The following is a 17,472-nucleotide window of genomic DNA, read 5'->3' as shown; positions in this document are numbered from 1 at the left end:
TCTTCTGAAGCCTTTTAGGAGAAAACCAGAAGTTCTTTCTGTTCTGGCAGCTAGACCACACAGCAAGCTAAAGGAAGCTAATTTAACTCCCATTTCTGTAAAACACTTTATTTCCTTGCTTTATTCAGTGTTCTGCGAAAATGGATGTGTATTATAAGCACGATTGCTGTGGAAAAAATCTGAAGAACACTATTTTTTTTTTACTTTTACATTAAATAATCTTGGCAAGATACTAATACTTTCAAGCAAGAACAGATGAGTGTATAATGCATGTTTTTAGCTGGTTCACTAGTACAGCAGCAGTTGGTCTGCACTGTGCTATGGTACAGAAAAGATGCGTGTGGTACAGTGTCATTTGAGCAGAACTGTAGCCATTTGTCTGTGCCTTTTTGTGCAAGTGTGTGCATTCACACATTTATCATTCACAGCATGAGGACCAGAAAAGACAAATGCAGTTGCATGCTAGATCTCTTAGGGAGCTCTGCAGGAGACTTTGAATATTTCAGGAAGGAGATACATAAGTAGTGTTTAACAGATATCTAACATTTTAGTATTTTTGTGTGATTTGTTCTCTAAGTGTATGAAAGGACATTCAGAGAAGCAGGTCTGAACAGAGGCATATGACAGAGAAGTGAACTAACTGATAGTTCAGGTGTCTGAATCAGAGTTTGTCAACTCCAGAAGTCTCTTTCTGGGTTGCCACCGTACTAATGAAGGTTGAAGCATTTGTCTGGTCACTTATAAGATTCTGCATTTGCCTGATGTTTTCTCAGATCACTTGGTCATCAGCTTCCTTCATCACTGCAGATTCATTATGGTTATTGTCAAAAATAAGACCTGCTTCAATAAGTGCCTTGCAAAGTCACTGAATTTGAATTCTCAGAGTGTACTGAGCACAAATAAACTGCCAGCTAGCAGTCACCTTCCCTTATGAGCAGCACTCAAGCCACTCATTTGCAGAGTACATTCAGAGACAACCTGTCCAGGAGGCACCATGGAGGCAGCTTCCCGAGCTGAACTTATTCAGTTCAAAATCAAAGCTATTGGGAAGGCACAGTAATAGGCTTCGTCTGAGCATTGTGTAGTGGTAGTGCTGAATTTGTACAGCTAAGTATATAAGATTCACAGAACATGAGAGAGACCATTTTTACAGTTCTTTGTAGAGGGCACTCATTATCTGCAGGCACATTAACAGTATTATGGTATGTGCCTCCTTCCTTCATAACGACATTCTGAGTAGCTCAGCAACTACAGCACTACTTAATACTTAGTGTCAGGTACTTTCTGAGGACATGAAAAACACTGAGAATCAAAACATTTAATTTTCCTTTTTCCTTCTTGAACTAGGCTTGTTTTGTAAGATGAAAAATAATACAAGATAACACTTCATATTACTAAACATATTCAACTAAAACCCAGAAAATTAGCAAAAAAAAGGACTTTAGTAGTTGGCCCAAGTTAAACCCAACAAATTCTTATTCTGATTTCATTAGAGCAGTTACAAGAAGTGCTTTCAAGATTAGATCCCTACATTAGATAACATACCAAGAAACTATTCCTAACAAGTACATTATTTAGCTTTGCTTATATTATCATTATCATTTGTTTATCTGAACTTGATTATATATTCAGTTCACATGGTTGCATTCAAATGATGGGAAACAGAATATGTTTCATCAGATCTTTTAAAATTCTCCTCTCTTAGTGGAAAGGGACTTTAAATAACATATTTTATTTGTTTGTTTAGCAGAAGCTTTTTATGTTCTATGTCAATATCACTTAAAATCAGTATGTTTTTTTATTACAATCCTCAGCTTCATGTATAATGTTTATTGCTCTGCTGTGACTCCTTCATTTGTTATGATTGAAAGAAGATAAATTTAACACAAAGCAATGGATTAAGTAAATAATGGAAATTCATGTCTCTTCAAGTAAGAACTGCTAGTGAAGAAAAGCAAACTTGAATTAGTATCTTGATCACAGAATATTCTAATGTTTGTTTTTAAGCTAAAATTAGCTATAAAGAGAACATTTTCATCAGTTAAAACTATATTCTTGTATCTTGATTGAGATAAAGCAACAGCTGAACTTTTAGAAATTTGACTATTAATTTTTCAATAGCATTACCCATGGATAAATAGTGTAAGGAGTTATAACTAAAAGGTAGCCTAATCTAATCCATCTTGTATGTTATGAACTGGTAACAGCACCTTTAAAACTGTGCCTTTTTGTGCAGTAATCTGGCTGAGCTGATACTAGCAGAAATAGACTACAGAAGTCAGAATAGTAGATCTTATATTTCTTTATTAACCTTGTGACAAAATAGGAATGTTATGAGGCTTTTTAAGAGGTTTCCAAAGAATATGTATAGTCATTTACTTTCTTTTTCTCTCTCTTTTTTTTTTTAATTACTTGAATGTTTTTGTTTTATGTATATTGAATACTTTCTTCCTAGTCTGTGTTGCAAGGTCATTTCTGGATTAAAAATTATTTTATATTTGTTTATGCTTTTGTAGTAAGCTGATTTAATTGATTGCCAGAAGCAATCATATTGTTGTCTCTTTGTGTAGACTTCCCTTTGTTGTATCTACACGGTGAATTCAGTGTTTACTCAAGTCCAAAGGCAGCTACCGTCCATACCAGTACCAGTCAGAACTAAGTGGTGATGCACTGCTTCACAGAACATAAATTGCCCATGCAATTTATTCTAGGCTTGAATTTTTGTTGGTCTAACTGTTCTGCCCACAGTTTCAGAAGTTATCCAGAGTTCAATCTTTTCCTAGGCTTACTTAGCTCTAGCAATCAATTGTCAATATTAAAAAGAAAAAGCAGAGGATTTAGCTTGCACATGCACATCCTGAAATATAAATATTCCACTTTGAACAATTTTGCATTCAGGAACACAATAGAAATAAGAACCAGAGGCCTAAAAAAACAGAAGATGAAATAATACATTACTAATTGAACTATGAGGGGAGGTGCTTGCAAACACAGGCTGACAAAAATTCAAATTGATTCTGTGCATATGAAGCCAGAGAAGGAAAGAAGGTATGGAAATTGAGAAAGCAGCAGGAAAAGCATCTGAAAAACATTGCTTAAGAAAAAGAAAGGAGGAGGACTTTTTGGTCATAGTATTGTTTTTGAAACTACAAGAAAAGAAAGTCTTACTGTTAAATTTCCATTGTGTCTTCAGAAAGAAGCTTTCAGAGTCTGGCAGTTATTTGGTAAACAAACACATACATATAAAAGAACAAGTCAATTCTGTCATTATTTTTCCTTCTAATTGGATCACATCTAGTTATTGTAGAATTGTTCCAACCTCTACCAATCAAAAAATTTTTGGAAGTTTAAAATACGGATTGCTTTTTACTCATGCATATTCTTTGTTTCCTGGTAATGTATCTCACAATCAGGACAATAAAAGAACAGACCAGTCACCTTCATCTTCTGTTTTACTAATGTTGATAGAACACTTGCTCATGGACAATGTTCAGGTGAATCTGCCCTCTACTTTATTTGAAATGTTTCTGAAATATTATGTCATTAATTTTGAATATTTTCCCTTGATTTACCTAGTCCCATATTTAGGCCTAATTTAATTAACGGCAGCCTTTCAGTGTGTAGTCTGTAATGACTCTGGTAGATGTTGTTGGTACATTATGGAATCTTAGAGCAACCACATACTCATGGCTACTTGCTTCATGCTTAAATACACTGGGATTTTCAAGTGTAAAGATTATACCAGTCTTAAAAAGTAGTGTCTCTGTTTCTACATGGTCCAACAACCCAACAAAACACTAAGGACAACATGTTCTTGAAAGAGCATCTTCCAAGGAAGTATCAAGTGGATAAAAATTTAAAAAAAAAATAGAGATATGTTTGTACCCAGATGTGATTTAACTACCCTCATTTCAGCATTCTTCTAAAATATGTTTATAACGTCCACATTCAAATAGATTACTTTTCATATGCTGATTTATAATATATACCCTGTAAAAATACTTCTGTGGTAGCTTCAGTAAAAGTATTAACAGAGAAATGGCAATCAATGGTTATATTCTTTGCAGGTCAGGCGAATTTGCTGTACCTTTTTTTATCAGCCTGTTCATTTTTAACTTGCTCCCTCATTGGTTTAAGTTAGGGGGGAAAAAAATCTCTTTTGAACTCCTTTCTTTTGAAAAAGACACATTAAATCCCCGTTAATCCCTGATTGTTGCAGGAGCCTTCTTAATTTTAAACAGAATGTTCTCTAATGAAAAAAGTATCTGACTATAATTGCTGCTTGTTACTTTTTTAGCAGAAAGTCCTGATTTTTTTTCTCCTCTCTTCACAGGTGGCCATTGATGAGCGCATCAGGCAACTGCATGAAGCTCACAGGGATTTTGGCCCTACTTCCCAGCATTTTCTTACCAGTGAGTAATTTCCCATTTTTCTTGCTCAGCTTGCACACTCAGTTAATTGTAGTGTGCCAACTATAGTTGCTCTGAGTTTCTATTTTAGACCATATTAAAATGTTTTTCTTTTTTTTTTTTTTTATTGCTTTAAGTTCACATAGTCCACAGAAAAAGGAAAATGACTGCTAGCATCGAGTCCTTTTGCCCATACATTTGTCAGTGCTATCCTGTTCTAAATTGTTTGAAGCTTCCTTTTTAGGACTAATGAAATGAAATGATACTGAAAAATGTAAGAGTTTATGATGTTTCTAACGCAAAAATCATTAAATATACATTATATATATAGAAAAAAATAATAATCAAATTTGCTTTATCTGTTCAGTATCAGAAGAATTCAGCTCCAAAAAGGAACAAAATAAGGCAGGCAAGAAAAATGTTCTGTCTATGGGCTTTGTAGAATTTTATTGCTTAGCAGAGTAGTAAGAGGATCAAAACCATAGTGAGAAAGTTGACAGGTTTGCAGTTAAGTAAACCTTTACAACTCTGCATAAAGTATAAGTTCCATTTGCTTTGCCAGTAACATTCCCACTCCACCTCCATATGCACTCTTTCATCAGGGATGTTTTGAAGTATGCCAAAAGACAACCTCAAACACCTTCAAAGCTGTAAGGCAGCAACTAATATGAAGCTTTTCAAAGGCCATTTATTTTCTATTGTACTTCAATTAAGAAAAGTAAACAGTAAAACTTTATTTGAGAGATTATATCAGCAGAACAGAAAACAGTCACAGGATAATGGTCTCCTCCATGTATAGGGACAAGCCATCTAGACATCAAAAATGAATGTTACTATTATTGTATAGCTACTTTCATGCTGGAGAAGAGGGCAAACTTTCCTTCAGCTGATATTGTATCGTAATTTTAATTGGTTAAACATGTTTCCACTGGCCAGAATGAGAAAGGCAGTGGAGAAAAAAGAGGCAGTAACAGTGGGGTGAACTGCAAATTTTAAAACAGAGTCTATCTGTTTTAGGAGGCTCACATTGGTTCAGCCTTGCATCCTTTTTTTTTATTTTTTATTTTGTCAGATTATGGGTCTGGGAAGAAAAAAAGACATATTTCTGTGATTTCTTTCACTTTTTCAACATTTATTTTTATTAATTTTTATTCTCTGGTAATTAGCAATTTGCCCAGTGTACATAAGCCAGATTTGCCAGGATGGAATGTGTGAGAGTTATGGGTATATGACGTGAATGCAATATGTTAAGAGATGCCTTTTTCTTATTTGATGTACAGTTTGTTCCTGAGGAAAGAATATTCCTCAGAAATGAAAATGTGGTGTACGTTAACCAAGACTGTGTTGCAATTTGCAAGAGAATAGAATGATCTGAACTATGTTATCATACTGAACATCACAGTATTGTTCTCTGTGCCAGTGCTGCGTGCATATTGGCAACTTGTGTGACAGATACCACTTTGCTGATAATGCACATGAATTCAAAAGTGCACTAACCAGAGCCAGCAGACAATGGAAATCATTCTGGTCACTTGTTGCCACTTGAGAATCGCTTTAGGAAATAGAGCTAGGCGAAAACATGCTGGCCTCAGAAACAGACAAATCAAATCATAGAGGAAAAAAAAAAGCCATATGCATCCTGTATATTTATTTGCTTGTCTCTCTCTCTCTCTCAGCTGGTTGTGCAAATACATATTCATACATGCACCTGAAAATGTTAGGTATTAGGCACTTGAAATTATAGAATCATAGAACAGTTTGGGTTGGAAGGGACCTTTAAGATCATCTAGCTTCATCCCCCGTGCTTTAGGCAGGGACACTTCCCTCTAGACCAGGTTGCTCAAAGCTTCATCCAGCCTGGCCTTGAAATGCTGAAAGTATCCACTAAATCCTCCCCAAGTGTATGTGTTCAGTCACTGAAAACCACCAGTGCATCTGCTTGCCTCATGTTTCATAAGAATCAAATCCCCAAAGCATAAAGTTCCTCAGTATCATGTATTATTACCATACTCGAGGGAAGTATGCTTTTACATGCTTTCCAGACAACTCTTCTACATCCCTGCTCTAACAGAAGCAGATCTATTGAAAAGTAGCTTTTCAAGAGAAGGAGTGGTCTTTGCCATCTGGCATTAGTCTTATTTCTGCATCAGTGCTTTTAGGGATTGCTGACCTGAATGGGGCAGGTCAAATGAAAGTCGATGAGTAGTTGTGAATGGTCTTTCAGTGGAGTGATGACAAATATAGTCTAAGCTGGATCAGTCTAGCAGTGGCCATAACTGAAAAGATGAGCCATGATAATTCTGATTGCTGGATTTATTGTATATGCTCAACTCTCAGCATCAACTTTATCTCTACCATACATAACTTGTGAGTATAGCATAGTACATGGGTGTGAGTGATGATTTTAGCTTCCAGCTGTGCTTATGTAATAAAAATTGGCCTAATAAGTACCTTCTTGAGTAGTTCTGCAAAAAGATTGGTGTTGTTGACAAGTTCATGTTCTGTCAGTGAGTGAATTCTCACTTCTCTTCCATTTGGAAGAAATATTATATGCACTGTTAATTTGCAGTAATGTTTTTTTATAAAATTAAACGTAGAAATTATAACATCTGTTTGCTTGTTTGGAATTAAAGCTGCATAAGGCTGTTTCAAATGTGGCACAGAAGTAGTGGGGAGTTGTACAGGACCTATTTATTGCATCCTATGCAGGCAAGGACTCAAGTGGTAGCCACCATTTCTAAGCACTTACAGCCTGCTCTGAGAGCTATTCCTATAATTTCTTATCACTCTGCTAGCATGTGGCTCTACCTCTTTCCAAGGCTCATGAATGTTTTTGCTGGGCTCTCTCACCTCAGGTCTCAATCTTCCAATCATTCCTTCATGCTTCCCCAGCTCATGTCACGCTCTACCAGTTTCTACAGAGTCACAGCTCTTCCCCGTTTATTCTTTAACACTTTGCTGAGAACTGAGGCTCTCAGCATTAGCAGGAATAGCTGTTAAGATATAGCTGGTACATGTATTAACAGTTCGTGGGTTTTGAAGGTTTTGCTGTTTAATTAGCTTGATGTAAATCAGGATGTGGAACAAGTAGCAAAAAAAAAAAAAAGTAAATTTTATATATAAATATCTTTCCTATTAGAGAGAAACTGGTAAATATTTAGCAAAGTCATTTAAAAAATCTGTGATTCCTTCATGGATGGTGGTGATTAATTTGAAAGCCATATGCAGAAACTGAAGCATGACAAAGAATACTTCCAACCCTACTTTCAGTGCAAATTTCAACATAATGCCAGCTCCACAGTTTTACTTACTCTTCTAGAATAATTTTACTTTTTGGACTATTCCTTTTTTTGGTATCTATGATGCTGTATCTGGCAGAAAATGCGATTCATTGTTTCTTGTTGGAGAACCCACACATATTACTAAAATATATATATTTTTGGGGGGGGGGATGCCGTATGTGAGAGGTAGGATTGATGACAGATTACTTTTAATATCATTTTCCATGCTAGCCAGCCTTCCATGAATCCCTTTTATAACGTGGTAGTTCACTCATGTGGATCATTTGTGAGCACTTGAAAACAGAAGATATTGCATCTTTTAAAGGCATAAGCAAGCATCATAATTTACTGTCCAGTGTGAGACCACCTGTTAGCATATGCAGTGTGTCAATAAATGGCTCCATGAGCAGTGCTCAGATACAAGTGGTAGGTACCTCTGAGCTCAACTAGCAGATCCCAGATGCTGCTTGTGCTTCCCCAGGCAGTTTCAGGCTTCCAAGCAGTAACACCAGTGACTTCAGTGTGAAGCAGCCGTAGCAGCTTTCATTCAGAACCCGAAAGGCTGGGAAAGGTGGAGCCAAAAGTTTGCACAAGCTAGTGATTGAAGTGCTCATACAGTTGTTGTCTTTTGTTTAGAAGTAAAAAATGTGACACTAGGGATGGGCTGTTTAGCCTAGGACTCTCCTTCTCTGAATACGCTCAGAGCTCCTGGAGTTCAGATCTCTATTTTCTCTTCCATCTGAGCCTTTGTTTAATTTTTCTGTTATTTAAGCCACCCTCTTGAGAAATCCTGAATTTTTCTCAGTGCTTTCTGAGTGAGTGCTTAGATTGCTATACAAGGCAAAGATGAGTGAAGCTCTCACTTTTACAAGTGACATGTCTGTAAAATGGCAAGTCCTGCTAATTAAGACATCTGACTTTAAAATTACAGGGTTCCAGGATTCTTAAGACATTTTACCCATTCACCTGAGAGATCATTTTTTCCATTGTGAGCAGCAGTATCTTTGTCTTTTATTCCTCATTGCATACATTATCTTACATTGTCTTCCAGATACCACTTTTTACATGCAGACATCAATGACCATGTCCATTCATCCATGTCTGTGGGATATATGATTTCATACTTTTAGAAATCACAGTGAATGCTTTGAATAGAAAATATTACCAAGGAATAATAAAAAGATGGAGGATAAGTAGTCTCAGAAGAATCAGCCTAACTCTGAGAACTCTCTGGAAGCACAGAGGTTTTGTAATAGCATTTGAATGTGGTCAAGCTAGCTAAAGGATCCTGACTGCTTTTTTTTTTCCACTTTGTCTAAATACAAAGTGACTGCATGTGTTTCTGCTGAGAACTTGAGTTCTGACCATTTCTTCTCATCTAAAGTCAGACCTCAGAAAATGATGTTCTCCCATTCTGTTCGCCTGGAAGCACACATTTTTCCCTTGAAATTAAAATTCTGTGTTTCTGATAAAAATGCTTCCAAGAAAAAAACACCATAAAACGGTAACTATATGTATTTCATTTGTTGGATTTCATTTGCCACCACTTCAAAATACTGCATGGTATTAATTTTAAAACAATGTTTTGTTTTGTTTTGAGGAAAATTCCTGTCCTTTTTTTTGATAGCAGCCCTATTCATTTCTTTCTTTTATTTTTAATTAGTAGATAATTCTATATGCTGAAATAGTGAATACTCTGCAAGCTATCTGATGTTATTCTTTGCTCTTAAATCAATATAAGACTCAAAAGACGGTTTTCCTTTTGTGCAGTGGATGAAGTACTATGTTGCTAAGAGAATTTCCCACACAACATACTTTTTTGTATTTTTGAAGTAACGTTGGATGTGATTCATAAAAGAAATCCCCATATTTTATACCAAGAAGTTTATCTTTGATGCGTTTAATCATGAGTCCATGTTGTCATGAGTTATAAGTTGTGTTAAGTTTAGACCACTCCTTTAGTCCTCAGATTCCTGGATTGTGGCACAATAGAGCTATTCTGTCTCTCTCTACATATATATACATATCAGAATTTGTCTAGTATGTTTTGCTATATGGAGTATTTAGCAAAGATTTATTTTTCTATTCATCTGATTCCACTAGCAGAAAAGTCACCACCAATGAGCCCATTTTAAAGATATTTCTCACAGTATATGAGCACAACAGCCACTGTTAACAATGTGAAATGTCTGTAACTTGGGATATGTGGATCAATGCAGACAATATTGTTCTGCTGTTATTTCACACAATATTTCTTTATTAAACAAGTAGATGCTTGTATTTTTGTCATTTTACATTAGTGTGACATTTATGAAAAAGGAGAATTAGGTAAATTTTATACTTTGCATTACAAGTGGCCTTTGGAAGCTTCTGGAAATGTTTGTGATATAAGGCACGCAGTTGCATCATACATTGTCGACCCCAGATAGCAGGTAGGAAATGAGTTGGCCACAAGGATTCCAGTAGGGAATACAGGATGGAAAGGCCTTTTATAACTCTTAAAACTCTGACTTCATGATGAGTGTTTTCATTGCTAATAGTCAATTCTTCAAGCTGTTCAGAAAGTAACATATCCCTTATATGCCTGCATGTATGTTGCAGCAACAGATACTACTGCAAGCTTTGTAGGGAAGGGTTGTTCGCTTGGATATAAGAATTGCAGAGTCCAAACTGAAAAGTAGCTGTCACTGAAATGCCTGGGAGTCATCCACGTGTGCAGTACAGCAAGCTGGGACTTGGAGCAGAATAGACCCCGTGCTGTGTAGCTCTTATGAAAGGCAGGTTTTGACTGATGTTTCTGCCTTGTAACTTCTAAATTTCACAGTCACTGTTCTGAGTTCAATTTCTCAGCTACATGGCACAACAGCAGACCTCAGTGCTACACGACACAATCTGATTGTTCCCTTATTTCCCTTGGTACAGTAATAAATGCACATAATTTAGAAATCCGTTTTCTATAAATCTGGAATAAAATAATATTTACCTGATGTATGCTGACATTTCTTGCAAAGGACGTCAAAGAGTTCATAGATGATGCAAACTTTTGCATTGTGCCATTGTCACATGGAGATACCTATTGAGTACACACCTCCCAGTGTGTATCAAGAACTGATTATGGAGGAGAAACACTGATTTAGTGTATGCTCTCAGAAAGAGAAGCATAAGCTCTTTGAAGTCTGTAGAGCACAATAGTTTATCTTTAGTAATGGTCTCCTTTAAAATAATTGGGATAGTACTCTATGCTTCTTCTTTGAAGGAGTAAAGTACCTTACACACACAAACTTCTGATTGTTAGGAAGGCAAAACCTCTGCAGACCCAAAGACTGTCTCATTGTTCCGTTGCTCCTGTCTGCCTTTATCTGAAGTTGCCAATCCGTACCTAGCTGCAGTAAAAATAATGGGTATAAAAACACATTTTATGTGTAGAAATAAAACAAGCTCCTAGTTCTGTGTTTGCATAAAGATAATAACGATGATCATCCCAGGCAGAAAAATAGCAGTCACACAGGTACAGGCAGGCTGAAGAAGCACATTATTAGTGTTAAAAAAAACATGAAAGTAATTAAGCACCTTGTGTTCCAACTAGAGTGGTTACCAAGCAGGTAGCGCATGACTGGGTTGTGAACAAATGCATATATAGTTAATATAATAAACTCCTAAGAAAAAAGAATTGATAAGTTGCACATAATAGCACATGGAGTATAGGTACTAGGAAGTGTGACTTCATGGTCCACATGGTCCTAAAATTGTTTCCCAGTGCTTTAACTCCACAAGTGTTGACCGAGACTCGAAAGATTTTCTCCTTATTTAAAACTGCAAGTATAAAGTTGTGCCACTGTATGGTCAATAGAGGTGTGGGCTCATTACTTTAGTAAAGTCTACTGCGAGTAATTTGTAACTGTGGATATACTAAATTAACTCCTTGAATATCTGGAGGAGGGATAGTTTACTATTAGTAAATATACATGCATTTTTTATGATGTTTGTTGTGTTAAAGGGAAATATTAATCAGATTAGTTTCACAATATAAACACGCACAGAATTATAGTATCATTCCAATTAATACTTCATTCAGATTCCCACACAGGTAAAAACACGAGTGATGCTCCTAGAGGCAACACGTTACTGTTTTCATTACACATTCTGCAAACAAACAAAGTTGTAGGCTTACTGCCAAGTACCATGTTTACTTACATTGAACAATAGGCAAAGCAAGTCTTAGAAATGAGCACACCAACAGGAAAAATAAAACTCTCCAATTAGGTAACCATTAAAATGAATAATAATAAAATAAAGTATAAGGAAATTTGCATTCACTCTTAAAATGCCCCATATTTTGTTACAGTATTTAATTTCAGTAGACACCATTGCAAGTATCGTAATGGATTCCTACACTGTGAAAGCTAGAACAATAAAGCACTTTTGAATTACACATGGCAAAAAGGAAAATATCTACTTGTTGAGTGCACAATAATACAGCATCATACAGAAAGTGTTTGCCAGCAAGTCTGTTTAGTTGGACAAGTAAAATGCTTGTAACCAGGAATTACAGATACATGTCCATTACCTGCACTAGCTTTGTAGTGGGTACTAAACACGTACTGGTAACCAGCGATAAGAAACAGCTGCTCTCAGCTTCTGTCCTTCTGCCAAAAATGAGCTGATTATTCTCTCAGCATAGCTATAAAAAGTACCGCATATTTTGTCAACTCAGATTTAGGCAAGGCTGGAATCATCCAGGAAAGCAACAGTGTATTATAGACAGCTTCACAGCAATCTCTTGAAGGAACACTAAATCCAATTATGCGGAACATCACAGAATTTTATTATTCCTAGAGCACTTAGTTCTCATGAAGGCAAGTATTTGTTCCAAAGTATCCAGAACACTATCATATGTAAGATTTTGTGCAAAGTTATGACCACTAAGCTCTTATGCAGATTAATTCAGAACAGGCAGAAAGAGAACGCCTTCCAAAAATACATGACAATCTGTTGTTCAGGTGTTTAATTAAAAAAAGAAACTTAAGAGTGGCAGAACTGTAGCTTGGTGATAGTCCCATTGGGAATATTAGTAGTTGTTTAGGAGAACGTTAGGTAAGAAATTTGATTTTTTGTTAGTAGTGAAGGGCATTTTATTTACAAAAATAGTAACAATATAATGATATTCAAATTAGTCCTCAGATAATACCAAATAACCAAATCCCATGAGTCAGAAACTTTTATCAATGCCACTTTGCTGACCTTTAGGAATATTGGATTTACACAGTGTAGTTTACTGAACAAAGCATACAGAGAAAGCACTGAGACCTCAATAGTGTAAAATGAAATTGCAACCTATGTCAAAATCCTTGGCTTTGGTTTCCTACCCACTCCTAGACTGAGGAGATTAGTGGATCAGTTACTGAAGCTACATGTACAGCACTTTATGTTCTCACTGCCAGACAGAATAACTAAGCATTCTATATGAAATACAGTGTAAAACTAAGATTAAAAGGGGAGAATGTTTCCTTGTTGAATGTAGCTAACACCAAAACATGACATGATATTCCATGCCTTCTGCAATCATATAAATTGTGTAACAAACTGCATCTTTACATCATTTGAGGCTATATGTAGTGCTCAGAAACTGAGAAGCTGTGCACATCTTGCAGGCAGAGCTACCAAAATGAGCAGCTCAGAGAATGGCAACCTGAGCCTTCACAGCTGTCAAGGTGCACAGTGTACAAGCATGGAACAAAAAGACAGTGCCTGTCCGAAGAAGGGATGTTTTATTATCTCTAATTGATGTGTGGATTTGAGTATTGCTATTGGAAAATGCTCAATGCTTTTGTATGTGTGGGTTATGACACATCAATAGCATTAATGCACTCATTTTCCATGGAAGCTGTCATTATAATTCATTCTGCATTTCTTATGCACTTCAAGAGTTATCTGTTTTCATGGTTCAAGACATTGAAATTGAATTTCTCCTTTCTTTCATAAAAAGTGCAGTACCATGTAAGTAATGGGAAAGCTCAGCTGAGCTGAGCTACAGATGGTTTGTTGGGGGTTAAAGTCAATAACCACAGGACCTACAAAGACGCTGCAGCAGGTGTTTCATAGGTCACCAGTAATCTAAACCATGGTCACCAAATCTGTATTTCTTACGTATTCCAGCCATATCTCACTGCCCAGGCTGAAGAATGTATAATGAAAACTGAGAACATAAATAAACAATATATTGTTACATATTCCACCCATATCCCACTGCCCTATTCCCACCTCCTTTCCAGAGCATGTGAAATGGCATGAAGCTCACTTCACACTGCCTCGCCAGGGTCACTATCCTCCTCCATCAGAATCCATGTGTATACACGTTTACCAAAATACCAGAACTTCCCAATGGAGCTATTTTTTGTAAGAATGTCTCACATATTTCTGCTGACTCCAGTCTGTTAGCAGGGGAGGAGAGTGAATTTCACTCTGCGGATTGACTCCTGTGTGGTTAACAGTTCTGGTACAAATACATAAAGTGTTTCCTCTGATGTGTAGGGGTTTGTTGGCTTTGTTGAAGTACCTGCAACTTGGGAGTGGCTTTCCTGAGGTATTAATTTCAAAGGAGAAAGAAAAGACTGCATCAAATGATCCCTAGTTGAGTGCAGGAGACGATCCTTTTCCTGCATGAACAGCAGGGGTCACTAAAAAGAAGGATTACAATGGGGAAAAGCAAACAGCCATTTTTTTTCCAGCCAAATCACTTTTCATATAAAGAAATCACTGCGTTGAAAAAGAAAATCTGTGGTCCTACAGTTCTTGATGGATAAACAACCTAGCATTCAGACTGCAACATAAATTATAAAGTGCCTCTAACAATCTAATTATTTAGAATTGTTTTGTCAACAATTTGTTTTAAATATAACTTTGTTACATTTTTTTCTTCATTGCATTGTAAGTTGATGTAGACATTTAACACCATGATAGCCAATAGTGAGTAATTTGTGCCCACAGTGATATTCTCTTCATTATTTGCTGTTATTGGAAGTCAATAAAGCACAGTTAGTCATGCAGAGAAATAAAAAATGAAGTTGCTCTGCACTTAGAACAAGTCAACAGGAGAATAAACAGAATACTCAGAGGGAATGTCAGCTTAGCTTCACTCAGCGTGAAGTGTAAACAAGTGTCTAACTTTCTTCTTAGATGGATGTAAGGAACTGATCACACAAGAAAAGCAATTGAAGAAAACCCAGCCAAATACATCGACAGAAGGAAGCCTATAGAAAAGCACACTGCAGAGATAGGTCACCTGCTCTGCTTCATATCTGTTCTTGAAGTTTAGAAGCCAAGGAGGTTTTTGTATTTATCTTTGCAGCTGAATGAGTTCAATTTCACTCAGATTAGCCCAGAAATTTCAGAACAGCAGGTTAATCCTTCCTGCCTTCATGGGCAACTGAGCAAACAGACCAATATCAGTGTGGCCAAGTGTAAAATTGTAATTCTAGAGATTAATGTTGTCTTTCCTGTTTGCTTTGAACTTGACCCTCATGTTTCTCTTCTAGGTAAGTTTGTATGTATGTGTGTATGCGTGCAGTTATTTATTTATTTGTTTCTTTATTGGTTAACAGCTTCTGTCCAAGGCCCCTGGGAGAGGGCAATCTCGCCAAACAAAGTGCCCTATTACATCAAGTGAGTATAAAGAGTAATTTATTCTAGCTATTTACATTTGGTGTTTAAGACAGACATTGGATATTTTCTTATATTACCAAGAACTGCTCCTATGTTTTCTAAATGGGAAGAAAAAATGAGTGAAATGTGCAGTCAATTTCACAGAAATATGCTAGATATTTAAAAGTTTTGTAAGATGCACTGATTCGTTTGTTGCTTGGTTTTATGCTTCCATAAATTATCTGCAAAATATGTAAAGCTTTGGAGTATCTGAAATATATTTGCTCACTGAAGAATATATATGGCAGGTTTTGCCAAAGTAATCAAAACAAGACAAAAATTCAGTTGCATTTTGTGGATCTTTTTAATCTCACAATGCAAATACTTTATACAACGAATTCTTTTAAGGAGAGTGTTTAGTTGAATCTGTTGCTGAGGGACAAAATAGTCTCTATAAACTGTTCTATCTGAGTTTAGTTTCCACATTCAGACAGTTTGTTGTATGAGGTATGTATACATAAAGAATGAGAGAAAACGAAACGCAACAAAACAAACGACAACAAAAAACAACTGCTGAACACACAGGTTTCCGGTGTCATACAGCCCCATTCCACAGCAAATACAAAAGAACTTTTAATGCATTTTTTCTTCTTTCTTCAGTGGCTTATTATTTGTAATATGTGTCTTGGAACTGTTTATACATAGCTTCTGGAGGAAACAGGTGATGTGATGTCTGTGATAAAGACTGTAGTAACTGAAACATGGGTGTCATTGAATAGCACATTCGTATGCTTCCTCCTTACCTTCCCAGTATACTTTGGTTTCAAGCTCAAAGAGGTTAGATGAGAGGAAATAATCTTTTACAGTGAGGGTGGTGAGGCACTGGAACAGGTTGCCCAGAGATGTGGTGGTTGACCTGTCGCTGAAGACTTTCAAGGCAAGGCTGGATGGGGATTCTATTCTATGATTCTATACTTTGGAAACTCAACCAGTGTCACTCAACCATCTGGCCACTGTGGCACTTCAGTTGCTCTAGCAGCTTCAGAACAAACCTTTATATGTGAAGAAGGACAGGTCTTTGTGCAATGCAGTGATGTACTTAGTTGTACCTTAAGTTCATTTGCTATTCCTGTGTGATTTCTCTGATGTACTTGGAAATGGATCATTGCAATGCTATTTGGCTCCAAATAATGAAACAGATGTAAGGAAGCAGAAAGCTCTATCAAAGAGAGGAGAGAGGACAGTCTATGGGGAGAAAGTGCTGGAAAGCAGTAGCAGTCTCTGGCACACAGGAGTCAGTTTGTGGCACCACAGTGAAGGACAAGGTTCTCCTTTTCTCTATCCCATGACATGATTTGCCGTTACAGGCCTTGGCAATTCTTAAGTGTAGGCATGAGATGTGTTTCATGCTGCTCTTCCCACCTCTCCATGTGCTACTCGCATCCAGCAGCCATGGGTAACTGTTGATTGTTCATGATAACATGATCAGTGTTGACTATTCCTTAGTAGATTTTTGTGTCAAGTTTCCACTTCATCTTCCGTTTCAGAAAGTTCAAAGGAAAATATTTATTTTGTTCACTTTAGACAATATATTATTCCTCGTGAGTTGTAGCAGTACTATTTTAAATTCAGCTACAAGTTTTATAGAAATACTTACTGCTGATGAGATGAAAAATAAATTGGTCAGGTGTCTTAGTTCACTGTCACATCTATTCCCTTCTCCAGCTGACCTCAGTCATTTTCATCCATTCTCATCACTCATACTTCCCGTTTGAACACAACTATGCAAATTGCCAGTTTTTGGTACCATTTTGACTATTTAACTTAGCATATTTTCTATTTATTCTTTGAACTACTAATTCTCTATTGTGAATCCTCTAGGAGCTTCTATGAAGATAAAGCAACTATGGATAGTGTTCTCTTTATATAATTTTCTTTCTGTCATCAGTGTAAAAGAATGGTGATACACATTTCATTATTTTTCATTTTATGTTTTTCCCTTGGTACTTAACTGTTTTATCTCATCATTTTCACATTTGCAGTGGCACAGCCTTCGTTAAGTCAGGCAGTACTTAATGTTAAAATCCTCAGCAGCATTATTTACTTACTGATAGGTATGTTCAGGCTTTTCGATTTCCCTC

The 17,472-nt window shown here is 36.5% G+C and overlaps 2 protein-coding genes across 12 annotated transcripts in view; one reads left to right on the top strand and one right to left on the bottom strand.

The window, feature by feature from the left end:
- The window catches only part of GK (glycerol kinase), a 499,514-nt gene that overhangs the window by 206,206 nt on the left and 275,836 nt on the right, over window positions 1–17,472 (bottom strand). The window lies entirely within an intron of this gene.
- DMD (dystrophin) overlaps window positions 1–17,472 on the top strand; it is a 961,436-nt gene that overhangs the window by 838,208 nt on the left and 105,756 nt on the right. For all 11 annotated transcript variants that reach the window (XM_065741536.1, XM_065741534.1, XM_065741531.1 and 8 more), the window contains 2 exons: window positions 4,334–4,412; window positions 15,292–15,352. In XM_065741536.1, coding sequence (XP_065597608.1) covers window positions 4,334–4,412; window positions 15,292–15,352 — 140 coding nt within the window. The remainder of the gene's footprint in view (window positions 1–4,333; window positions 4,413–15,291; window positions 15,353–17,472) is intronic.

The sequence above is a fragment of the Cyrtonyx montezumae genome, unplaced genomic scaffold (assembly GCF_038088225.1).
Source record: "Cyrtonyx montezumae isolate F1298 unplaced genomic scaffold, pur_monq_1.0 scaffold_3, whole genome shotgun sequence".
NCBI classification, from domain to species: Eukaryota; Metazoa; Chordata; class Aves; order Galliformes; family Odontophoridae; genus Cyrtonyx; species Cyrtonyx montezumae.
This window is presented reverse-complemented; position numbering and strand designations above follow the sequence as displayed.